Source organism: Eublepharis macularius, chromosome 14, assembly GCF_028583425.1.
Source record: "Eublepharis macularius isolate TG4126 chromosome 14, MPM_Emac_v1.0, whole genome shotgun sequence".
In the NCBI taxonomy this organism is placed as follows: Eukaryota; Metazoa; Chordata; class Lepidosauria; order Squamata; family Eublepharidae; genus Eublepharis; species Eublepharis macularius.
Genome location: NC_072803.1, coordinates 30,790,514 through 30,816,471, shown reverse-complemented (window position 1 = coordinate 30,816,471; position 25,958 = coordinate 30,790,514). Strand labels below are relative to the sequence as shown.

At 46.8% G+C, this 25,958-nt stretch overlaps 1 protein-coding gene across 3 annotated transcripts in view; it reads left to right on the top strand.

Moving 5' to 3' along the window:
• RHOBTB2 (Rho related BTB domain containing 2) overlaps window positions 1-23,223 on the top strand; it is a 39,881-nt gene extending 16,658 nt beyond the window's left edge. For 2 of the 3 annotated variants that reach the window (XM_054998585.1, XM_054998587.1), the window contains 9 exons: window positions 10,869-11,070; window positions 11,242-11,345; window positions 11,959-12,144; window positions 13,451-14,460; window positions 16,547-16,665; window positions 17,298-17,448; window positions 19,436-19,524; window positions 20,584-20,689; window positions 21,945-23,223. In XM_054998585.1, the coding sequence (XP_054854560.1) occupies window positions 10,869-11,070; window positions 11,242-11,345; window positions 11,959-12,144; window positions 13,451-14,460; window positions 16,547-16,665; window positions 17,298-17,448; window positions 19,436-19,524; window positions 20,584-20,689; window positions 21,945-22,177 (2,200 nt within the window). In that variant the 3' untranslated portion in view covers window positions 22,178-23,223. Of the gene's footprint in view, window positions 1-4,159; window positions 4,455-10,868; window positions 11,071-11,241; window positions 11,346-11,958; window positions 12,145-13,450; window positions 14,461-16,546; window positions 16,666-17,297; window positions 17,449-19,435; window positions 19,525-20,583; window positions 20,690-21,944 lie in introns of those variants that run through there. The other variant, XM_054998586.1, reaches the window with a different exon arrangement.
• The last annotated feature ends 2,735 nt before the right edge of the window (window positions 23,224-25,958 follow it).

Genomic DNA, 25,958 nt, shown 5'->3' with positions numbered 1-25,958 from the left:
AGAATTCCGTGCTGTCGCATGTGGTTTGTTTACATGCAGATGGTGCTTTTTGGTCCATTGCTGAAAATGGGACTACCCTAGATATCTGTTTGGCACTCAGCTTTGTGGAGCTGAATGGAATAGCTTCTCTACTAAAGACCCTCTGTCTTCTCCAGCACCGCCTCCTGAATGCAACACTCTCCCTTGCCCTTAAATGCATACAACTGGCCTCTGTAGCATCTCCTGCTGGCCAGAGCAAGGGCTGGCACAGGAAACTGCCAGCTGTTGTCTAGGTGGAACATGGAGCTGGAATTGTTTTGACCTAAGTCACAATTGTGCTTTTGTCTTGCATAAGGCAGGGGGTCATTCAGGAATGAGGCTGACGGTTAAAGCTGCCAGGAACTTTTTTATGCCACAATTAAGCACCTGCTACGGCAGAACAAAATAAGCCAAATCATGCGGCTGGCAAGCCAAGCCTTTGTGCGTTCCTTCCCCCGTGACCCACTCGAAGAAGGAAGCTAAAAGCTGCGTCTCGGCTGCTGCCTGCAGATTTCATTCCAGCCCAATGCAGGGAAATAAACAGCCTTGTGCGTGAAAGCCGGTAGCCTGCGTTGCTAGCTCAAAGGTCCCCCTGGGCTTGCCGGGGAGCTGGCATTTTCAGACCAGTAACTCAAAAGGATCCCCCAGTCAAGTAAACCAAGGTTTCTTCTGCTATGGAGAGAGAGATCCCCGTCTTGCGAGTTAGGTGAGAAATGGAGGAGGAAGGCTGCTGCGGAATGGGGCCTGGTGGGGATGAAGAGTGTAAGGGGAGGGGAGGGAGAAGGGAGGCTGGGACTTGGGCGATGGAGGCCTTCAGGAAGCGGAGAGATGCTTGTGTGCCTGGACTGTTGAAAAGGTGCAGGGTGAGGTAGATGCTGGACTGCTGACGCCTGCTGACGCTGCATTGCATCAGTGCCAGTCCCTTGGAGCCGTTTGGAGGGGCTGTGGCTGGGCTGATCCTAACAGGAAAAGAAAGAGAGCAGGAACACATTTATTTTGGTTATGCATGGTGGGAGAAGGGGGCGGGGGAAAGAGAAATAAGCCTGGAGTGAGGACAGTGTGGTATCACATGATCTAGATTTGCTGGGTCACAGCAGCAGGTCTTCTTGGCTGCCAGGGAGCTGGACTGCTGCTGATCGGCTTCTCATTGGTCAGGCCACAGGGGATAACTTGAGATTTTAGTCTCTGTCCTCAAGCTTGAGGTGTTGGGGGGTGGGCAGCAAAGCAGAATGGAAATGGTGCAGTGGGATCATAGCCCAACAGAGCTGGGTGGGGTGGGGTGGTCCCATAGACCACCCCCTCCGTAGCAATGCTGTGCATCTGATGCAAACACATGTAGGGTCTGTGTGCGTGTGCGCGCGTGCACAAGTTAGATTGATCCAGACACTGCTAGATGTGAAACTATTATAGTAGCTATCTTTAGCTTGCAGAGTATTTCTGGGATGGAGAAGGGGGGAAAAAGCAAACCAAAGCTGTCTGAGTCAGCCCTTGACATCTACCTCGCAAATCAGAGAGGCATATGCTGAGTTTTGGAGAAGGAGCCCTAGATGATGTTTTCAAATCTGTGTTGCAGGAGGTGGGGGGGGGGGAGGTGCTGAGAATGTTTTTCCTGGCAATAGTTTGTGGCTTAGTAGCCGAGCATCTGCTTTGCATGAAGAAGGCCCCAAGTTCAATCCCTGGCATCTCCAGTTGAAAGAGTCTTATAGTGGATGATGTGCAAGAGCCCCCAAAGAGCCACTGCCAGTCAGAGTAGACAGTACTGACCTTGATAGTCCAATGGTCTGGCACAGAGTAAGGCAGCTTCTTGTGTTCAAGGCTCTAGAGCTCAAGGCTCTTGCAAGCAAAAATGTAGCCATCATGTTTTTCAGTGCCCAGAGGGGCTACAAGAAGGGACAGGAGGTGTTTGGTTATATGCTTCAGATGTCAATACTGTGACCAAATGGGTCAGAATTGAATGCCCACATTCTGTGTAAGCTCTGCTAACATTGATCCCTAAAGACATATGCAAACTCTTGAGAATTGGTGTCTCTGTTATCAGTGGTTATGCCGTGGCATTTCAATAGCATTGGAGCTAAACTCCTCAGCTGTGTACTGTATGAATTTCACTGAGACCAATGACAAAGTCTCTCTGCAGAAGACATCTTACACGAGTAGGATCAAGTGAAAGATCTTACACTTGTTCTGCCATTGTGGATACACATGCACTGCTAGGGTGACAGAGTACACTTGAATATAAGGCCACACAGAAAGTAAGTTACTTGAGTAGCCCCATGTAAGATGTCTTATGTAGAGAGATTCCTAGAAAGGTTGCTGGCACATCCTATGAGGCCATTAACCAGTCAAATATGCTGCAGATCTCAAGACTGAACAGGTACAAAGTAAACTCAAAGCATAAATTGGAGCAAAGGAAGAGTGTGCCTCTAAGGGCCATTTTTGATGGGCTAGCAGGCAAAGGGGAAAAAAGGCCAAGAAGATCTTCTCCCTTCTGTGGCACCCTTCTGTAGCATACATCCCTTCTCGCTTCTGTAGCATACCAGAAACAGAAGAAGATGGGAAAGGGACGGAGGGGAAGAATGGGGTGGGAGGAGCTGCAGGAGGAGTGCAAGGTGGAGGAATGGATGCAGGGGTGGAAGAGAGAAAAAGCGAATGGTTAATATTAGTGAGCGTCAGTGAGGGGATGGGTAAGACAGAAGTGTTCAAAGAGCTGCAGGGAAGTAGAAAACGGGGCATGGAAAACAGAATTCTTCTCTTGTGATTCCATGGGGCATCTCTGATCTGATCTTGAGTTCTCAGCTGTCCTTCCCATACCTTGTAATCATTGTGTCATCTCCAATGTTCACCATATCTCGGTCTTCAAATGTGTTTGTTGTTTTGTTGGTCTACAAGAATCCCTTGCCTGACAAACACGCCTCTACAAAAGTATCATTTAATGCTTTAAGATTGATATATATTGCATGTTCTTGTTTGAGGGGCCTGTTTTGCTGGTGCACAGGGCCCTCTGATAGCAAAAGCCAGCCTGGTGTAGTGGTTAGAGTGTTGGACTGGGATCTGGGAGGCCTAAGTTTGAATCCCCACTCTGCCATGGAAGTTTACTGGGTGATCTTGGGCCCGTCATGCACTCTCAACCTAACCTACCTCACAGGATTGTTGTGATGGTAAAATAGAGGACAGGGGATTGATGTAAGCCACTTTGGGGGCAAATTGGGGAGAAAGAGGGGCATACATGAAATTATTATTATTATTAATATTAATAATAATAATAATAATTGGAGAAAGGGATGAGAAAGGAATTATGGGAGGAAAAGGACCACAGTAAATTATGTAAATGAGGGTCAGGCAGGCTGGATAGATGGTTTCAGGTAGGCAGCAGTTTTGGTCTGCAGTATAACAGGATTTGAGTCCAGTGGTACCTTAGAGACCAACAAGATCTTCAGGGTATGAATTTCTGAGAGTCCAAGTTCCCTTCTTCAGATGCCAGATACCAAATAGAGGATGGAAGGAAGAGGGGGAAGATGGACAGGAATGAAACGTCTCAGAGTGCTAGCAGCGCAATTCTGTGCATATTTGCTCAGAAGTAAGCTCCATTTTATTCAAAGAGGCTTACTCCCGTGTAAGTCTTCTTAAAACTGTAGCTGTCCAGTGCAACCTTCAGCGCGCATACTCAGAAGTAAATCCCAGTGAATTCAATGGGACTTCCTTGCTAGTGAGCACTGCGGCCTTATTGTGCATCAGCTTTCGTGGGAAAGAATCCGCTTCCTATATCGGATGACGGGAGCAGCAGCTCTTGTTTTTCGCGGGGTGGAAAGAGCAGAGGGGAGGCCAGCAGCAGTAGCCGAGAGGCTACGTGAAACCCACCCCCCTCTTTCCTACAGAGAACCGCCGGGGCTCCTCCCGCGGCCCCCTTCCTTCGCAAGAGCCGCTTCTCCGGGCTAGGCGCGTGGCCCCCTTGCTTTGCTCCATCGCAGCCAATCGGCAGCCACCAGGAGGGGGGATTTAAGGCGGTGCTTGGTTTTTTTTGTGAATGAAAATAGGCGGTGGGCGAGTCTTATCCTGGGACTGCAGCTCGCGGCCGCCGGCTCTGCCAGCTCAGTCGCAGCGCAACTCCAGGGCTAGGAGGAGAGAGGCAGATCCGATTCCGCGAGAGGGAGGGGGGCGCTGGGAGAGCGGAGCCTTCCCGGGTTCCCGATGCCGAGGACAATGCTGCTGAGGAAGAGGCAATGGCTGCAGATGCAGAGCGAGGGGGTGCATCCGCTCTGGTGCCGGCACGGGCTGTTATGTCAGAGCATCTAAACCAGAGAGTTTCGCATCCGGCGCTCGGCGCGACCCCCGAGCCAAAGCAAGGACCCGAGCCGGACACTCCTTCTGCAGTGATCACCATGCCTCGAGCAAAGATCTCGGCTCGTCCCGCTGGAAATTGCTCTTTCATATGTGTTGGTGTAAGTAACCGGTGCCGAGCCTCTTCATAAGCTCGTAGACATTGCAAGATTTAGGATTAGAGATAGTGCATTGGGAAAGAGAACGAGGCGCCAGCGCCGCTTTTGCGATTCGGGCGCAGTGTGTATGTACGCGCGCGTATACACATGCATATATTTATGGCACGGCTCTCTAAAGCTTTTGCCTTCCTCCAGGATCCGGAGATGCAGGAGATTAGCGAGCTTTCCTCAAACAGAGAGAGTGGAATACGCACGCACGTAGCACAGCCTTTATTTAATAAAGCCTCTTCCCCTTGAGCTTGTGTGGTTAGTTGCTGCACTGCCCCCAAAACAAACAACCGGAGTGGTTGCAAAACCCTGGCGGGATTGGGGTGGGGTTTGCAAAGCGGCCAGGGAGGGGAAAGCGCAGTGAATGTGTTCGATGTGCAGCCTCGGTATAGTAGCTTTCGTTGCACAAACCGGCGCAGTGCATGTGGGGTTGTAAATATGGTTCAGATTTTTCTCCTCTTAAAGCAAGCAGAAGAAAGAAGTAGATGTGCAGGCTGGTGTTCGATGTGCCCTACTGTGGACAGGAGACTTTGGGGAGTCATACATTGCACCTGAGTGTTCGTACTCGGATCAGCTTGACTTGCAAAAAAGCAGGGCTCAAATTTAGCCAGGACTTTTCCATTTGCACGATTTATTATTTTGCTAAGTGAGCTCTGGCCTGCATCTGCGGATTCTTTGACCAGGGTCCCTCCTTCAGCTTCTCGAGGGAGATGGTCAGACCATCCTGTGTCCCTGAAATACACAGTAGTCAGGCACTATTTGTGCGAAATTGTTTTTATTATTTTTGTTGCATTCTTTAGGCTGAGGGTGCGTGCAAAATACGAAGATGCAGGAGGGGGGTACTTTTAGCCAGGTAGTTGCTAGGAAACGGACTAGGCTCCCCAGGAGATTCTCTAGTTTCCTTGGCAACCAGAGACTGGGGCAGCTTGCAGTGAACAAATTTCTACTCTCAGAGAGGCAGATTTGAGGGAGGGAAAGCAGCAGGGGACTGGGGAGGATGTACAGCCATCAGGGCGACGCTGAGAAAAGCATTGACTGTTAATCGAGAGCGGAAGAGTGGTGTAGCCACAGAATTCCATGCAATGAGATAAGAGAAGGGTGGGGAAGAGATAAGGCCAGGAGTGGACACTGTGTGTGGTGTCTGCAGGCTGCAAGAGCAGGTCGCCATGGGGATGATGACTCTGGTGCACTCAGATGAAAGAGCAACAGAAATAGAAATGTGGCTGAAAATAGAAGAAATACGCCCCGTTTATCTTTTCCTAGAACAGGGTTTTGAGTGTGTGTGGAACCACGACTGCATTTGCAAGGAGAGGATCACTGGTGTTAGGAGTGGAGCAGAGCAGAAAAGATCGCGCTTGCCTGTGCAAGGGCTTGATTGTCCCTTGCTAAATGTCACATGGATGTGAGTTTGCTGACCGCCTCCACAGCTGCTGCTGCTGCTGGAGTTTCACATGGCATGGGCTCTTGCTTTCCTTTTGCCTTCATTCCGCCCCACGTGTCTTGTGCGCTCGTTTCCTCCGAGGAATGGTGGGAACGAGTGCCTTTAACTCTTGTGCAGTTGTTTTTTTTCTAGAGGGAGAACTAATTTGATTAGGGATGCTTGCTTGGACAAAACAGGCTTGAGAGTTAGCAGAGAGGTCAGTGCTAAGAAATAAAACTGTACAACAGAAGTCTGCAGGCAGATTCTGACAGATCAACCTCCACTGCCTCCAGATTATGCCTACTGACTAGGAACAATGCAAAACCTGGCTCTGTTCTAAAAATTGCTGCTCGTTTTGGCAGGACGTATGTTGTTTATGGGTCTCAGGAACAATCTTATAATATAGTTGCATAACGTGGTCTTTCTTCTCCGGGACGTCTCTTTTTGGTAATGAAGGCTAGCTTCTGGGGGAGAGACCCGTGGAAGATGGGATGGAATGTGGAGAGTCGCTGCCTCAGGCAAAGATGGCTAATAGCAACAACAGCAGTCTTTCTTTTCTAACAGCTTTCTGATGGCCAAAAAAAAATGCACAAGGGGAAGTGCACAGGGTGTGCATATTGCGTCCGTACTTTAATCACAAGTTCTATTTTTGTAGATCAATTGACACCTGATCTGCAGGGTCATGTTGGGAATCCACCACCATAGGATCACCTTGTATGTTTAGTTTGGCTTTAAAAGCAGTTGTGTAATTGGCAGGAGCAGGGATATGGATTGGGGCTGTGGTACTAGATAAAGTTTTGTAATTGTATGCTACTGTACTGCTTCCCCAGTCAAATCTCTCCAGACTGCCTTGGTAGGGGAGAAAGATGAGCTCTGTCTCCTTGCCAGTCTTTTTCTCCTATCATAATGTTGCTGGTTTAGATTGCAGGAAAAGGATGCCCTTTCCTCCTCTGCTCTGTTCCGTATCCCTGTCTGGATATGAAATTACGTGTCTGGAGATCGGTTCCATGTTTCTTGCTAGCCCTGTTCACACGTTACAGTGAATGCATGTTGGGAAGAAAGAGCCAACGTGTTCTCTTTACAAATTAAACGGGACCAGTACCTAAAAGCGGGATTTAAAATCACACATTGAGCTGTTCATGTATTGGGTAACATGAGAATTACTCGACATACATACAAAGAAAAATAATGTATAAAGAAAATACATGGATTGCACATGTGTTTACTGTAACTTGTGAACAGGGCTTGTGTAAGGGATAGTTTGGCTCTTGGAACCTTTGGATCTGTTTCTGCGTGATGCAGCTGCTTTTGTGTTCCTTTCATATTTTGGAAATCTATTGGTGAATAATTTAATTGCACCCTCAAAATTGTAATTAATTTTTTAAAAAATTCCTTTGATCGTTTACTTACTAGTCAGGCTTTTAAAATATAAACATGGACGTTTATGATTTTTGTAGCCGCTTTCTGAAATTCTTAAACTGCCTGGAGTACATGTCAAAAAGAGAAATGTCAGTCTAATTACTACCACTACTACTAATAATCGTGAGATGATCACTTTATAATCACATTTCCCCTGATCACATTTCTCCTCTCATTTGCAGCAGTCTACTTATCTTTCCTCAAGGTGTTTCAATTAAGGTGATGTCTCGTTTCCCTAGCATTCAAACAATATTTTGTTCCTGGGAAAATGTGATATTTTCCTTAGATAGCCCATTGTTGGTGTTTAGGTTGCTGTGTGGAATGAGGTCCTGTTAGTGGCGAGGGCACCTATAGACACTACTGCTGATTGACAGGTGAGGAGAGAGCTTGCTCAGGATGGATGAGGAAAAAGAAGGCCCAGGAGCTTTGGGAGCAGGAAAAGTCAGGAGGGCTTACAATTGGGGCTTAGAGAAGTGAGACGGGCAAACATATTAAGGCAAAGTTTCTGTCCCATTCTCCAGTTTGGGGTCTCCCACATGAGATCCAGGATGCAGAAAATAACAGCAACATGTTATTTTACTTACACCCCCTTTCTCCCCAATGGCAACCCTAAGCGGCTCACATCGTTCTCCTCTCTTCCATTTTATCCTCACAACAACCCTGAAAGGTAGGTTAGGCTAAGAGGATGTGATGGGCCCAAGATCACCCAGCGAGTTTCCACGGCAGAGTGGGAATTTGATCTTGGACCTCCCAGATCCAGGTCTGACATACTAACCACTCCGCCACACTGGCCTATACAGTTTCTCAGACTGCTCGGCACAACTAGATATAGCCGTATGGTCATTCTTCCCACTTCTATAACAGTTCTGTGTGCAAAAGGTGAAACAGTGTACAGCCTCTAAAGAACCCTGTTGTCTTTTTAGGCAAGAAGTCAAAACTGAAGCAAAGTGAAGCTGACACTGCTAACGGTGTGACTTCCTTGCCTGCGTTTTCTCTTTGGGATGGGGCTTAGACTAGCCTGTGACCCCTACTTGCTTGAGTGCTCAGGGTTGAATGTTTTCCCTGCTTGGTGCCAGGTTGCACAACTGAGCGATTATATGCATGAGAGGGGAACAGCTGCATGGCATTCCTCCTTGTGCATCAGTGGTTTGGGGCTAGAATATATCCTTGTTACAGCAAGATAAGGTGAGATTGGAGGCTATAGAGGGGAAAAGCCCTCTGACTTGCCACTGTGGGTGTGATGCCCTGTGATCTAGAGCTGACGCTGCTTTGTCATGAAGCTTAAAACTTTACAAGTGCTTTTAGCAGTCAAGCATCTTAATGGAAACACTCAAAGGCATCTGTATTCAGGGTCTGATCTGCAGCCAAGGTGAATTGGCATCACTCTGTCAAAACTAATGGAACTACTCTGATTACACAAGCTTGGAGAACCAAGCTGTGCTGCGTTGTCTTTGTTTTGCAGGGCCAGGTAGGCTCAGCGCCTTCAAAATCCTATTGGTGCTGAGGAAATTGGGGCTGCCTGGTCCCTGCTGGGATATAGTCTCAAGATCTTGCTGTGCAGGAAAACCAGCTGGGAGCATGGAGAATCCTTGTAGTACTCTTAGGCTACTGAAAACCTCCATTCACTGCTCCTTACACAGGTTAATGCGGCCTGCCTGGCTACCTACAAAGTCTTGTTCTTTTACCAGTGCACCAGAATAGTGTCGCAAGACCCCAAAGGAGCTATTGCTCAGGACTGTCAGAAACGATGCAGCCATGGACTAGCAGGAGTTATGGACAGAAACATCTCCATACCTTCTCTAGCTAGTGTTTTTAATCCCCTGACCTAAATTGCAGAGCCATGATGCCTGGCAAAGTGATCTGCTAGAGTCTCATCTCTCTAATGTCACCCCCCCCCCCCAAATCAGCTACTTGGTTGCTAGCATCTGCACCTACATTTTAATCTGGAAAACTAGAGTCCCAAATATCCACGCTTTCCCAAATCGGTGCCCTTCTTACAGCCACCTGTAGAATCTCCCAGGCGTGGTATGACTCTCCCTGGGGCATTGGATTGTAAACGTTCCCATCACAGAAAACAAAGGCAATTCCAGCAGGGAGCCCAGACCTTGTGCTCTCTCACTCTTTTGTCCTCTTTTGAACCAAAGAAAAACACGGTGCATGCAGCTATCCCAAGTGCCCGTTGTTCTAATTACTGAGCAAGCAGGCAGGCGGGAGGAGTTGGCTGCCCCTGCTTGCTCTGTTATGCCCCGAAGGCTGTTTTTGAGAAGTGTGTGCATGAGAGATCTCAAGTGTGTATGTGTGTGAGAGAGCAGCTGTGGACTGAAGTGAGACATGGGGATGGCAGGAGGAGAAGGAGGGGACAAATTTCGTGCTCAGTCAGGTGCATCTGGAAGCTTCCTATGCCAGTGCTGGGGGCGGGGGGGGGGGCTCACATGAGCAAGCATGAGAGACACAAGGAGGGAGGAGGCTGAAATTGAACCAACAGGGCATGTGTCCAACCAGGAGCTGAGCTAATGCATGCTTCCATGAGCTTATTAAATTTTAAAGGGATGCTGCTTGGAAGGCATGCTGGGAAGAGGTGGGGAACTGGCTTGGCTCCCTGCCTGTCACAGGGGCTCTTGTTTGTTGTTCTCTGGCTTGGTCTGTGTGAGGCTGGGTGAGGGCAGCTGTCTAAGTCCTCTGCTGCTTGAAAGGCCTAGGAACGGGTGTCCCTGCTGGTATGATTGGGACCCAGACTGGTGAGTTGTTCATGAGGAGTCTGGGGCATAGTAACCGGCACGTTTCTAAGACAGGCAGGTCTGTTCAGTTTGGGTCCAAAGGATCGGATGGATTATGTGGGAATCCCACTGAATCCCAGGACAGAATCCAAGATCTGGCTGTTCTTTCCCAGGCGTTCAAGCGGAGCCTAAGGGACACCATCCTTTCTTCACATATTGCAAGAGTGGCCCAGGTGGTAGGTTCATGTGCCTCATGTTATTTTCCCAGCATCAAGACCCAGAATAATTTTACAGCTGCAAGCTCAATTACAGATGCCCAGGTGCAGTAGAAAGACCATCTCCACCCCCTCGAGAAACACAGATTTAATTAAGCTATCCTGAACCCCAGTTTTTGCCCCTAGTTAATCTTGCTTGAGGTTGTATCAGAAATACTTGTTGTCTAAGGCCTTTGGTGGTTGGTTTGACTTTATGACCATATCTGGAAGTTGCTTTTGCACTAGTTTCATCAAGAGTGTGAAATCATTGATTTCTGAGCTGGGTAGGACCAGAGATGATTACCATTTAGGAATCATTGGGGCGCAAGGGAATGCCGACTGAACAAATTGCAATCTTTTGTTGTGAAACAATAGGTTGAGCACATGTAGCTTCTGTTGTAGGGTGGACAGACCGTCACAAGCATTTGGGGAGGGTGGGTAGAGGTAGCCTACCACAGGCCAGGAAGACTGGTTTGGGAAGGCAACTGGACAAACCACAGAAATCGTTCACTGAGTCTAACACACCTTTTCTGCTGTCTTTTCCTCTCTGCTGGTGCAGGTCCCAATTAATGGATTCTGACATGGATTATGAAAGGCCAAACGTAGAAACTATCAAATGCGTCGTGGTTGGGGACAACGCAGTGGGCAAGACCAGGCTCATCTGTGCCCGGGCTTGCAATGCCACTCTAACTCAGTACCAGCTTCTAGCCACCCATGTGCCCACGGTCTGGGCCATTGACCAGTATCGCGTTTGCCAGGAGGTGAGTGCTGTCTTTGGTGGTGGTGGTGGGAATCCTGTGCGGGTGGCATTTTCTCCTTTGGAGACAGTTCATCCTGGGCTTGAGGAAACACTTGGAACCTTCTGGGGGAATTCAGCTCCTCCTTTTTTGCTTAAAGGCAGTCTAGCAGTTGAAACTCTCCTTTCCCTTCAGGTATTAGAACGCTCCCGAGATGTGGTAGATGATGTGAGCGTATCCTTGCGACTTTGGGACACATTTGGAGACCATCACAAGGACCGGCGCTTCGCTTATGGAAGGTGAGGACAAGTTGTCGAGGGCAGTGCATGAGGGGAGAAAGGGAAAAGGGGGCAGGGGGGTGATGAGGAGGGAGAAGAGTGGGAATAGGGGAGAGGCCACACAGAGGCACTGGTGTGTGGGAGAAATGAAAGGGAATGGAACGTTATGAGAGGGAAGCAATAACTAAGACTGAGAAGAATGTAAGAGGAGAAGTTCTATCATGAATAGGCAGGTATATGCATATGAGTTGTTTGGACTATACAGATGGGGTGGGACTATGCAGATAAGAGCTGGTTCAATTTCCAGTGGCTCCTTATTGGACAGTGGAAATGGGGGAAAGGCTAACATTTAGCCTCCGTCCCAGTGATTGCACAAAGGCTCATTGCACCTTCCCAAGGGTACTTGAAGTGTCCTGGCCTTCCATACACACCACCTGGCAGTTAGGACAGCATGGATTTTGCATTGGGATGAGGAAACATGGGGAATGAATATGTGCAAGGCTCTGCCCCACCCCTGCTTCAATGGGTGTTACGTAAGGTACCTGCTTGCCTCCACCAGTGCTGACAGTTGCAAAGAGAAAGGTTTGCTGAGCGCTGGCCTTCTCACTGATTCTTGCCTCCTCTCTGTCGACAGATCTGATGTTGTAGTGTTGTGCTTCTCCATTGCTAACCCCAACTCCCTGCACCATGTGAAGACCATGTGGTACCCCGAGATCAAACACTTCTGCCCCCGAGCACCTGTCATCCTCGTGGGCTGTCAGCTGGACCTTCGCTATGCTGACCTGGAAGCAGTCAATCGAGCTAGGCGACCATTAGCCAGGTCAGTGAGATTGTGGAGTGAAGGGAAGGGGTTGGACGGGCTTGGCTGTGAGCAGCCGACCTGCGGTATGGTTCCTGGGTGAGTGCTTGCGAGCTTGGCTGGAGCCTAGGAGTGGTCTACATGTATAAGGCAGTGGAATTCTGAGAGGGCAGACTGCAATCTACTGTGGCAGGTGCCATTTATATTTTAAAACTTCACTTTGTAACACGGTAAGTAAAAGAAATCAAGGATAAAGATTCTAGTCCAGTCATTACCCTGCTACTAGTTTTCTACTAGTAGACAGGTTTTTTAAAATGTAGGGACTTGTTAAAAAGTGTGGGCCCCTTTCCCTTGCAGTCACAAGTGCTGCAGCCCATTCTCAGCAGTCTACTGCCACAATAGAACCTTGTCTTGTTGCATATGCAGACCAGGCTGTAGCATCAGGCTTACACTCGTACCTGCCAGATTTGCGCTCTGGTGCCTTTTCCCTGGCTCAGCAGACCAGTGCCGGAATTACACCCAGGCATTGGGGTGCTGGTGTGTGCATAGGAACATTAGTATGTACTAGAAAGGCCTGGCTCCTACTTTGCAGTTAACTTGGAACACACGTGCCAAAAAGGTTTGGCCATCACTAACTAGGCAAAACAAGGAGGATTGAGGGAATACTCTGTGATCGGGAAAGAAGGCCAACATATGCAAGGAGGTGATAAGTTTTCAGTTTCATGGGATACTTTGCTCCATGGAACTTAAAATCTTCAGCATTGAGTTATTTCCCTTTTGGCTGTTTATTCATATCCAGCCAACCTATTTCTTTAACTGACCAGACAGCCACTGATCATCCAGCCCTCTGGTATTCTTATTCCTGTGTCTGTAGCTCGTGCTGGTGCCTGCCTCATATGCACTACAGATGAGGATAGTTTCTGCTGTGAAATTGACAGTTTGAAGAATGACGTCAGTTTCGAATTCTCCCCTATGACCTTTTCAAAAAAATAACATTTCTTAGGCTTTCAGTGTGGATCTGGCACCAGGTGGGAAATTCTGTAATCTGTTATGTGGGATGCACATTAAGAGTGAGGAAGGTGAAATTGAAATAGCAGCAGACAGAGAAAGGAGAATAGAGAGGAAGGCACGAATCGCCTGCAGGTTACAGCCTGCAACATGGGATGGGTTGATGCCAGAGCATTAGTTTGTGGTTTTTGTAATTTGCCATCAACTTGGACTGTACAATCTGATTGTCCACCCACACCGATCTGATTGTCATGTTGGCCTTGTGAAGTCCATCAGTTGCTGAGCCAGCGTTAAACCTGTTGTCTTCCTTCTGTTTTAGACCAATCAAGCCCAATGAAATTCTCCCCCCGGAGAAGGGCCGAGAGGTGGCCAAAGAGCTGGGGATCCCCTATTATGAGACCAGTGTGGTAGCCCAGTTTGGCATCAAGGATGTCTTCGATAATGCCATACGAGCCGCCCTCATCTCCCGCCGACACCTCCAGTTCTGGAAATCCCATCTACGGAACGTCCAGAGGCCATTGCTCCAGGCCCCATTTTTGCCCCCCAAGCCACCCCCACCCATCATCGTTGTTCCCGACCCTCCTTCCAACAACGAAGAGCGCCCTGCCCACTTGCTGGAGGACCCGTTGTGTGCAGATGTCATCTTGGTGCTGCAAGAGAGGATCAAAATCTACGCGCACAAGATCTACCTCTCCACCTCCTCCTCCAAGTTCTACGACTTGTTCTTAATGGACTTGAGTGAGGAGGACCAGCAGGGCATCATGGGAAGTGGCATCAGGGGTGGTGTGGCCGAGCGAACGCTCCATCAGGAAGAAAGGCATCACGGGCGAGAATTCCTCCTGAGAGCTGCCAGTTTTGATATCTGCGAGAGTGCAGAGGAAGCTGGCTCTGGCCAGCAACAACCGTGCCTTAGAGCCTCCACCAGCGATGGGATATTACGGGGCAAGAACTATGGGGAATGTGGGTTAAAGCAGGGGAGGATTCTCTCCTCTTGGAGCCGTGCCTTTGTCAGCATCCAGGAAGAGATGGCAGATGACCCCATGACGTACAAGCCCCGGCCGATGGTGGTGGTGAAGATGGACCCTTCCATCCAGTTGGGGCCCTTCAGGGCTGTGCTCAAGTATCTGTACACGGGGGAGCTGGATGAGAATGAACGGGACCTCATGCATATCGCCCACATCGCAGAGCTGCTGGAAGTCTTTGACCTCAGGATGATGGTGGCCAACATTCTAAACAACGAGGCGTTCATGAACCAGGAGATCACCAAAGCCTTCCATGTCAGGAGAACCAACCGTGTCAAGGAGTGCCTGGCTAAAGGGACTTTTTCTGGTATGTTCTAGAGCAGTGTCAGCTGTGCGGGACTCCACTTTTTGGGTCATTGGCATTCATTTGGGGGCTGGGTTTCAGCCGAGGTCAGTGAGCGGGTGGCTTATTATGTCCCCAAGACTCCTTCCCCGAATGGGAAAACCTCTCCTGCCACCTTGGAGCCATTCCGCAAGGTCTGATTTGAATGTGCCATCAGTGAGGCCAAAGCATTTGCCTGTCTGACTTTGCATGTGGCCACATCTGGTCGAAACAGGGCTGTTTATTGTGGAAAAGCAGTGACTTCCCCTTAGTGTGCTGTGTTACCCACACAGACTGTGGATCTCCAGCATGCTAACTTAATGCACACGGTTGTTTTGCGCAATGAGCACAATTCCAATGGAGACAGTGGATGCAAGTCAAGTCAGACAGCCAAGCTCTTTTGCCTTGCTAGGGTTACATTTCAATCAGTTACGCAAAATGAGGTGCTAGATTTTTGGATTCTTCTACAAATGGGTGTCTGGCGTGTGCACATGTTGTATTGTGAGCCACTGTGGTATAGGGGTCACACTGTCATAGAAGGACCAAGATGACCCGCATTCAAATCTCTGCTCAGCCATTGAGCTCACTGGCTAGCCATGGGCCAGTCATACTCTCAGCCTAACCTACCTCATAGAGGTATTGTTAGGAAGAGGGGAGAACTGTGTCAGCTGCCTTCAGTGTCTTAAAAGGCAGGATGAAAATGTGATAGATGCTTTTGAATGCTTCCCTGTGTTAAACGACTCCATGCAGATAGTGAAGTGGCACACTAGGAAGTGTACTACAGCCAGCCTTTCTCCCTAATTTGCTAATTTTCGACATACTCTCCTGGTTAAAAATTCCCCAGTGTGCTGAAAAATAACCTGTCAGGGAGAAGGGCAAGTTAAACTCTTCTTTTTGATATGGTAGTTAGTTAATGTGCAATTATTTCAAAGACAGGGCACCTTCAAAGGGACATGCCCTGCATCTTGAAGTGAAACAGTCCAGGAAAAACTTTAGTGCTAAATTCTGGACAGTCTATAAACTAGCTGTTTTGTAACTCTACTGAAGGAATATTGAGGCCGCCAGAGCTGCCAGCAGCTTCTGTTCTGTTCATCAAAGCTTCTTGACGCTTCCTGTATAGTAGTTCTTTACTGTTCACAATGCCAATTTTCTATCGTCCAGAAGAATCCTGACCTGGTGTCCTATTTCCTTTCAATTTTGTCATTCTCTGTTGTTGTACAATGCTGTTGATGGTTGCTGCTGCTGTTAGTAACAACAACAAATGCACCCTATTATTACTAAACCTGTAGCATAAACGCAAACTTCCAAAAACTGTTTCCACCTGTCCTGGACCATGCTGGATTGTATAAGATTAGCCACGGTTCTTTCCTCCTCCCAATTCTCAATTTGTGAGATGTTTCGGGATTGCTTAAGTGCCTTTTTCAGCCATGGGCATGACAAGGAATGACAAATGGCCTTTGGAATTCCAGATCTTCCTTCCTCCACAGGGCTATTAGACCATTGTGACCAAATGTGTATTGGATTGGCTTGCCCAAGTTGCCTGGAATTCCCATTGGCCTCCAACAGGATGCTCTGGGTGGCACCTGCTGGTGGAACCCAGATCTTACCTCCGAGCTCAATGTGCACAAGTCATTTGAAAAGGAAAAGTCACCACAAAGTGACTTCTGTTCCAATGTCCATCAGGAAAAACGCTCTCGCAAAAAGGGAGCCTTGTCTAGAAGTTCAGGGTACCATACAAGGTTCTCCCCTCTTCCATTTTATTCTCACCCCAACTCCAGGAGGGGGGTGAAGCTGAGAGATACTGACTGGTTCATATCCATCCTGTAAGCTCCACAGCCAGTGGAAATTTGAACTCTGATCTCCCAAGATTTAACCCAACACCGTAACCACTACATAGTACTTAGCTGGTTCTCAGCCCTGCAGGGATCCCTGTCTGTGGTGGATCTAGGATTGACATGAATTTAGCTTCCTTTGGGGTTTGGCAGCTGCACGGTAGGGAGTGGGTAGCAGGATGGCACATGACAGTGTGTGGCTCCTTATCATGTGCTTATGTGCCTTTTCTTGCTTGTAGATGTCACCTTTATCCTGGACGATGGTGCTATCAGTGCCCACAAGCCCTTGCTAATTTCCAGCTGTGACTGGATGGCTGCTATGTTCGGGGGTCCATTTGTGGAGAGCTCAACGCGAGAGGTGAGAGGGTCTGAAAGCCGCAGGGTTGCATTCTTCTATTCCTTTTCCAACTTGAGCCACAGTCCCTTTTATGGGGGGACCACGCCACACCTGGTCAGTGGTGCTGATGGGCAGGCCTTTGCATAGGTGAGCTAAGATCCCAGAGGACCAGAACGGCAACATTAAAGACAAGCCTACCATGTGCTTTCCATCCTGAGTCCCAGGAGAAGGGGAGAGGAGGCAGGAAGGCAAGAATTTTAGCACAAGCCACAAATCTGTAGAAAGGGGAAAGAGCCTCTCTGTTCTGTTCAGCAAAGAAGAAGTGAAACAGGGAGGAGATTTTTTTGCAAGCAGCAGGCCTTTTGCATCCAGAAGCAGACCTGCAAGGAAGCATTTGCCGTGGATTTGGGGTGCCATTAAGGACAACAGGTCTGATCCACACAGGGCACAGTCCTCCTGCACAAGCCTTATTGAAATAAATGGCAGCTGTACAGGATGCTAGAGGGCAGCAGTTACGGATCGCATAAGCATAGAATAATTCTTCTGTGCCAGAACATCGCTAACTGGTTAAGGATGTACGCATCAAGCAACCTCCTGCTTCTGGTTGTGCTGAGAACTGAACCCTCTTTGTTCTTATGTTCCTTCTCGTACAGGTGGTGTTACCTTACACCAGCAAGAGTTGCATGCGGGCGGTGCTGGAGTACCTGTACACCGGCCAGTTCTGTTCCACATCCGACCTGGATTACATGAAGCTCATCATTCTGGCCAACCGCTTGTGTCTGCCACACTTGGTTGCGCTCACAGGTAATTTGGGGGCACTGTGGGCAAGAGTCCAGTTTCAGAGCTGTAGTCACTCACAGCTGTGTGGCCAAGCCAAGGGAACCTGTGCATCCTGGAACAAGAAAAGACAATCCAGATTTTCTTGCAGGCTGGAACTTTGGGGTCCTGATGCTTCTCCCGCCCCTTTGAAGTGATAATTAAAAGGGGCAGAGACCTGGCTAGTAGTGCATTATCTGGAAAGCCTTCTTGGTGCTTTCCTTGAAGAAACTGGCAGGATAACAGCATTTGGGGCAAGGTGTACAGTTTTTGAAGGCTGAGGTTGGCTTGACTGAAGGGGTGTGCCTAATTGCTAAAGGAGACACAGGCTCCTTATTGGTCTGTTCTATGTTGATGCGGTCTTGATTGGGTCAAGATGGGCACTGTGCTATGTAGGGGTTACATGCCTCATCTGCTTGGATTGACAGGGTCCTCAGCAAATGAGAAACCCCTTGTCATCCACCACCTTTCTGCTTACTGGACCTAAGAGTGCATCAACAGCCAGAAATGTGTTCAGTGGGACCCTTGGTGGATCTCACTCACCTTTCTGTCAAACATAATCTAGTTGACATTTGTAATACAGATGCTTCCGTGATTTTTCCAGTGCATATGTGAAAGGTCTCTGAAGGTAGACTAAAAAGTTGTAATAGTAATGGCCATTAGTAGTTTAGGGGGGTGGAATTAAAGGAATTAATGGAGGATAGAGTTATCAGCGCCTTGACCTGGATAGCCCAGGCAAGCCTGATCTCATCAGATCTCAGAAGTTAAGCAGGGTCAATCTTGGTTAGTAATTGGATGGGGGACCTCCATTGAAAACCAGGGTTGAGGAGGCAGGCAATGGCAAATCTCCTCTGTTAGTCTCTTGCCATGAAAACCCTGCCAGGGATTTACTTTAAGGCATTCTCCACCCCCAGCAGTTATCAGCCATAATGGTTAAATGTTCAGCAGGTTGCCACGACATGGCGTGTATTAAGTCCAGTTGCTGGGGAGGGGCACTGCTGGTTGGCCACTGTGCGAAACAAAATGCTGGACTTTATGGACCTTTGATCTGATCTAGTAGGATACTTCTGGTTTTTGTATCACATGCAGCTATGGGAGGGGATTGTAGGGGCCCATTCCTTCTCTGGATTTTTAGCGTTATTAAATGTGTCGCCTTTTTGTTTACTGATACTGCAGTGGGGGAAAACATGCAGGCAATGTTCTACCCAATTTCTTTGTAAGTCAGTGAATGCAAAAACAGCCTTCAATTTTGTGAACATTTATATTTTACTGGAACTGTTGGATGCATTAAATAACTTCGGTTTATACGCATACCGGATGGCCTGTACTTAAGCTGTTTCACTTCAACCGGCAGCGCCCCCTAGTGTCCTATTAGGCCTCTGCAGTGGCCATGGAATGTCCGACTACCTGAACTCCAGACAGGCACTCCTCAGCAGAGGGGCTAGGTGGATCTTCATTTCACTGTTAGTTGGCGGATTTATTTAAATAAATGTGATTTAAATAACCAATTTGAAATCAAGTTTCCCATTTTTGTAATTTATACTTTTCAAGGATAGGCAGTAGCACTTTTAAAACTGACAGAGTAATATCTGACTGCAGTTAAATCAAGACCTTGCAGTGCCTAGGATCACACGTGGTCCTCTGGTAGAACAAACTGCTTTGAATGCTGAACGTTGCTTAAAGTCTAAAACCATCATCCAGCAAATCATAATATCATGAGGGGTAGATTTCTTTTTTCTCAGACAGAAGCCCCCTCGTACTGAACAGCAAACAGCCTTCATATTTATGATACTTGTTGCTTTATACCCCCCAGTCATTTTTAATATAGAAAAAGAGAATGTCTGATTAAAGAGGTTTGTATTAACTTTATTTTAAACAAGATCATTTTTTTTAAAACAGTGGCAGTAATGATTGGAATCTTTAACAAAAATACTTCCAGACTCTAACCTTGGTTGTGTATGTGTTTATTTTACAGAGCAATTCACAGTGTCTGGTCTGATGGAGGCAACTCAGATGTTAGTGGATATTGATGGTGATGTCCTTGTATTCCTGGAGCTGGCTCAGGTACAACTTGTTTGGTTCTCATGCCCATTCTAGGAAAAAGTTCAGAGTTCTTAGCCCTGCTGATTTGATGTGAAATTCCTCCATTTCATCTCACTTCTCTATTGTGCTAATCGAACCTCTGATTCTTTATTTGCACATCATAAAACTGCTAAAAAGATAAAACCCCTTAGTAGAAAGAAATATTTTGTGCTGGTGCCTAAAAGACAGTATGCTAGATGTCAGACAAGCTTGGGTTTATATTCCCAACTAGGCTAGGAACTTAATAGGTGCTGTGTCCTGGTAGACCTACCAACCCACATAATTGAGGATCAAGCCTATTTCAGCCTGTATCGTCTTCCCCCTGGATTTCTGTAGCTTCATCCTAGGTTCTGTTTAGGCCTGCTAGCGTTTTCCACAGAATTGTGGGAGCTGGCTTTTAGAGGTAGTTGGATGGAGTAATGGTGTGAAGATACTCTTTTCTCAGCATCATTTTAGATCATCCAGCTAAATCAAATTGACAGTAGAATGCAGAAGGACAAAAAAAGGAGTACATAGTATATATTCTACTACTATGTAACTAATTTACAGATTTATTACTCAGTTCATTTATAGCCCAGCTTTCTCGCTGGGACTCAAGGTGGATTTCAAAATATGAAAAGCGATTCAACTAGACAGTAAAGTCCTCTGTCTGTGGTAGCTTGAAAAAGGATTAGCCAAATTCAAGGTTGATGGGTCTGTTACTCATTGGCTATTAGCCACATAGTTGAATGAAAATCCTGCCTTCAGAGGCTCTCATGTACCATAGTTGCATGGTGGGGAGCAAACATTACATGACCATTGTCATCTGCTTGCAAACATCTGTCTAGCCCATGTTGGAGGCATGATACTGAGTTAGACTGAGAGCAGGGTAATGCTTACAGTCTAGCATTTTGAGTAACCTGTGAGGATTTCCTTTCTTGATTGTGTGCTGTGTCCATATGTGGGTCAGTGGCCTTGATAGTTTTTTTAAGTATAGTTCTCTTGGTTAACATGTTTCAGTTGCACCGTTATTAAGGCAACTCGTTTCAATTTTTTTTTCAGTTCCACGGTGCCTACCAGCTTGCCGATTGGTGCCTGCATCACATCTGCACCAACTACAACAACATCTGTCGCAAGTTCCCTCGGGAGATGAAGGCAATGTCAGCAGGTCAGCACAAATTAGGAGCTGGATGCTACGTTCGGTGTCATGAAGGCAGAAAGCCAATGAATTTGTTTTAGAAATAAAGGGAAGAGGTGGTCTTAGTCACATTGAGCTCTGCTCTTTTACTGTGCCATTGGGTAGCTCTTCTACAGACGTACTCAAAAAGCATACCAGGTGGGGCTTCTAATCAGTAGGCAGGATAGATCTTTCAGTTCCACATGTACAAACTGGTTTTGTATGTGTGTGTGCAGTTTAAAAGATGAGCCTGGTTTATTCAACTTCTCACATTTCCTCCCTCTTCCCCCTTCTTTGTGGAACTCTCTTTGAAGACTACTTAAATTTGGAAATTTCCAAGCTGACCGCATTTTCTTTAAATCCAAATTTTGATGCTTCTGTGAATTGGATGTTTGTGCCATACCCGCAAACTAGAATTCTAAAACAGGATTAATGCAATGCTTGAGGATCCTGGTTTGTAGTCAAGAATTTGTTAGTGCTTACATTCAAAGTGAAGGAAGGAAGGAAAATGTGTGAGCTTAAGAATAAATCAGGTTCGTTCTTATAACTTACAGCTAGCAAAGGGTCCCCTATAACAAATTTAAACATTAAATTGGTCTCAACAAATCCTTTCTAAATTCAAAGTGCAAAGTGTGCAGACATTACATCCACAACAATTAATTACAATTAATACAATAACATTACAATAACTGACAAATGGAAACAATGCCTGGATAGGCATAGGAAATTAAGCACACCTTCTCAGGGATGGGCTATGGCTTCATGACAGAGCATGTGTTTGGCGTGCAGAAGGGCCCCAGTTCAATCCCTGATACGTCCAGTTTAAGGATTGGGCCATAGGTGGTGTGAGAGTCCTTTGCCTGGAACCTTGGAGAACAGCTGCCAGTCTGAGTAAACAATACCAACCTCGATGGATCAGTGGCCTGATTCACTATAGGGCAGCTTCATATATTTCTTCCTAGCCCTATCAATTGTTACAGAGTGTTTTTTCCCTCAACACCATTACCCATCGTCTTCATTGCCCTGCTCTTCCATTGCCAAACCATTCTCTTCCTCTCAACACAAGAAGATAACGGCAACCAACTCTGCTGCAGATAAATTGCACATAACTTAGCAAGGTTCCCCCTCATAAACCATCCCATTCACTCCACCAGTAACATCAAATGCATTTGTTCAAATCCATTTTGCATTTTATAACGGACGTTAAAAGGCCACTGTTTCACCTCCCTGCTTCTTTCCAATACAGAGAACCAAGACTACTTCGAGAAGCATCGGTGGCCCCCTGTGTGGTACCTGAAGGAGGAGGACCACTATCAGAGAGCTCGGAAAGAACGTGAGAAGGAAGATTACCTCCATCAGAAACGGCAACCCAAGAGAAGGTGGCTCTTCTGGAACGCCTCCTCCCCTGCCCATTCGCCTTCCTCGTCAGCAGCCACAGCTTCATCTTCATCCTCCTCCTCTTCATCAGCTGTGGTCTGAGAGGTGCCCTGCCCATGCTACCGTTATCTCTGATGAGGAGGCCGACTGCCCTGAGCCAGTAGCTGGTTCGACAGGCTTGGAGAAGATGGTCCCCCCTCCCCAGCTACAACCCTCAGCGGAGAAAGTGCGCATGAATCATGTCCCTGAGGGGTTGCAAGAAACCTGCACAGGTGGTGCTCAGGAGCCAGAGCATCACAGGTCCTGATCCCTGCCTCCACTGGTGTTGCGCTCAGCAGCCAGAGGCTGCTCATACGGAATGGCAGGCATGCCGGTTTCTTTACAAGGGGCTTGTTCAACTAGCAGAACAAACCTCACGTTTACAGGAATGCCAGAGGGTTTATTTTTTAAAATGTACTAGAAGGAAAATGCAGCACTTCTACATTTTTTTTTAACTGAAGTGATTTGTTATTTCTTTTTCCTTGGCAAAAAGAAAAAAAGTTTAAAAAAAAGTGGGTGCTTCCCATTGTCTGTTTTGTGCGCCGTGACATTTCAGGCTGCTGTAAATGCTAGAGCCCAGGGTTTCTTCTGGGCTCTTTTTGATGGCAGGCAGCCATTTTCTGTTGCACTTATCACCTCTGCTCTTGTTTCTGGGATGTTTACTTAAAGAAAGGCACGCATATCCTTGGAGCAGCAGGTGGCTGTAGACCCTCCTCGTGAAAGGCAGGCCCCGACGGAGGAGGCACAGAAACTCTGGTACAGCACTGGGACTAAACAGCAAGTGGGTTCTAAACCAGAAAGGCCACACTTGCTGCTGCCTGAGAAACCAGCTCACAGATGCTGGTTTTTCTTTTCTTTTTTGCCAGTGGCCTGCAACACAAAGCTATCAGATTAACCAGTCTGGGGCCAAGTTAAGATGGTAGGAAAGAGTCTGTTCCACCCCCAACCTGCTCCGTTTGGATGTTTGGGAAGATGCTGCTTCTGAAAGCATAGGAATCCCAAGCTGTTGACTCTTCTGTTTTGTTTTTTTAAATAAAAGAAACCAATACACAAGAATTTGGATTTTAGAGTGGAAGGTTCAAGTTGTAATAAATGGTATTTTAAAAAGACGGCTGTGCTCCTGTTGTCATTTGGTAGGGGGAGATGGAGAAGGGGAGGTAAGCCAAATAGAACGGCAACTCGTTCAAAGCCATGCGTACATAAAACCAGGACTAAGGTTAAACCACACAAAGTCCCCAGCCATATTGAACCATTTGAAATTTTGAGAAGAGATCGTGGGCACCACCACAAGATGGCAGGGCTGGGGCAATCAGAAAACAAAGGGAGGTTAAAGCCAAGCATCTTCCTATGACACAGGTGGCTATTTCTGAATGGGTGTTTCCAGATCCAAGGTTATGACTCCTGAGGGTCTTCTGAAACACCTCCCACTCTGGGGAACTGAAGGGAAACAGAGATTTGTTTTAGGAAAGATTCTATTTTTATTATTTTACTACACTTCTAGACCGCCCTCCCCATCAGACAGGCTCAAGGCAGTGATACGTTTTGTGGAAGAAAGCAGTGAGCGCCACCATGTGGAGAACTAGTTTGATGTGGTGAGTGGCAGGACTAATCTGGAGAACCAGGTTTGATTCCCCCCTCTTCCACTTGAAGTCAGCTGGGTGACCTTGGGTCAGTCATAGCTTCTCAGCTCTCTCACCCACCTCACAGGGTGATAGTTGCGATAATAATAACATACTTTGTAAACTGTTCTGAGTGCGTGTTAAGTTGTCCTGAAGGGTAGTATATAAATTAAATGATGTTATCACGTTAAAAAGAGTCCAGTAGCACCTTTAAGACTAACCAACTTTATTGTAGCATAAGCTTAAAGGTGCTACTGGACTCTTTGATTTTGCTACTACAGACTAACACGGCTAACTCCTCCTCTGCATTATGTTGTTAGGATCACTAAACTACAGTTGGGCAGATGATTACGTTTTGGAAAATTGCTAGTTCCCATTTAACAAGCCGCAAGGCTTCCATAGCATCTTTCAGTCTCTAAAATTAAGACTTTCAAATAATTTCCACTGTCCCTTTGGATTTGTGACCCCAACCCCATCTTCATGGCTCAGAACATATAGCCAACTATTAATGATCTATTATGCTGCTCTTTGAAATCCTGTTTATAGATTGAAAAGATGTATATTCTGCTGCGGAATTTTTTGAAACCTTCATACAGCTCCAATAATAATGTACATGGCACTTCAGTGTTTCAAAACCGAAGAGAAAGGGCTCTGCTCCCAAAAGAGCTTACGATCGAACTTTGCAATGTTTGATTGAAACATGAGCAAACAGTTAAAAATGCTTAGCTCTGGAGATCCCATTTTTAAATTAAGTTGTAAAAACCTTTCCTTGGTTTTTAAATATTGTAAATGTCGTTTATTAGGAATTCTGAAAAGACTTAAGATCATACAACATACCAAGAAATGCACAAACACCAAACTTTGAACTTTGTCAACAGGACAACACAATCATGGATATAACCAAAACATGGAACCTAACAGTAAAGAATATGCACAGCATCTGAATCCCAGTTTACCCTTGGCCTCTCCAGTTAAGCAGTAGACTTGGAACCCTGGCAAAAGACTTAACACACAAGTGCAGGACTCTAATCTGGAGAACTGGAATTTATTCCCCACTGCTCCGCTGGAAGCCAGCTGGGTGACCTTGGGTCAGTCACAGCTCTCCAGAGTTCTCTCAGCTCCACCCACCTAATAGGATAACTTAACACCCACTCAGAGCAGTTTACACATTATGCTATCATTACCCCCACAACAATCACCCTGTGATGGCATGTGAGCATACAAATTTATTCTCTAGTTACAGAATGACTTTAAAAGTGAGCCAGGCAGAACTGATATCTCGGCAACCTTCTCCAGTAGTGGTGGGACTAAAAACAAGATTTGGGATGGAGAATTAAAAGAATATAGCCACTCTCTTCCTCCTCCCAGACTGTACAGTGGCACAGGGAACATGTTCTTCCCATAATTAACAGATCCTAGGCAAAACACAGTGTTAAGATCATCAGAGCAGCCCTGCTAGACCAGACAGAAGTCCCAGCAAATCCAATATAGGATGCTGGATACTGCAAGGAAGCTCTTCATCAAGGAAACGGCACCCCTCTACTGATGCTTCTCCCTGCCCTCCCTGTCAGTACTGAGGTGCAATGTGCTCCTGAACACGGAGGTCCTATTTAGTTTTGCAGAACAAACAATGCTAAAACAAAAGAGGCTCTACGGCTGTACCATTCATTCAAATGTTTAAACTACACTGCAATTGGCTAATCTTTCCCATGGTTTAGTTTCTCTGGGCAAGTTTCTTAGAACCCAGAACTCATCAACTGTAAGCAGAGGGGAAGGGCTGTTAAAAGTTTCTCCCTCAAAAGAATCATCCATGCTGATAACTCTCTGTCCCAGAGTTCTAGCTAATTTTGCAACCCTGCTAGGTTCTTTAGTCAAATGGCCCCGCAAGCCCTAGTTTAGGTTTCCACAAACACAGAGAAAAATGGCTTTGGGGAAAGTTCAGCTGAATGATCTTTTGACTGCCACAAGGACATCTAAACCACTAGCCAATCTTCATGGTGAAAGCAAATTTTGTTCAATTAATGGTGCTGGGTGTGAAGTACTCTCTTTTGTCTGTTCTACTGGGCCCTGAAACTCTCATGCAATGGATACCAGAATCAATAAGCCGAAGAGACACAGAGGAAGAGGAGTGCATTTGCATGGACCACTACTGGACACAGCTACTGGGCTAGAAAGATGACAGATTTGGTCTAGTTTAGGGCATTCTGCCCTTCCTTCAAGGAACT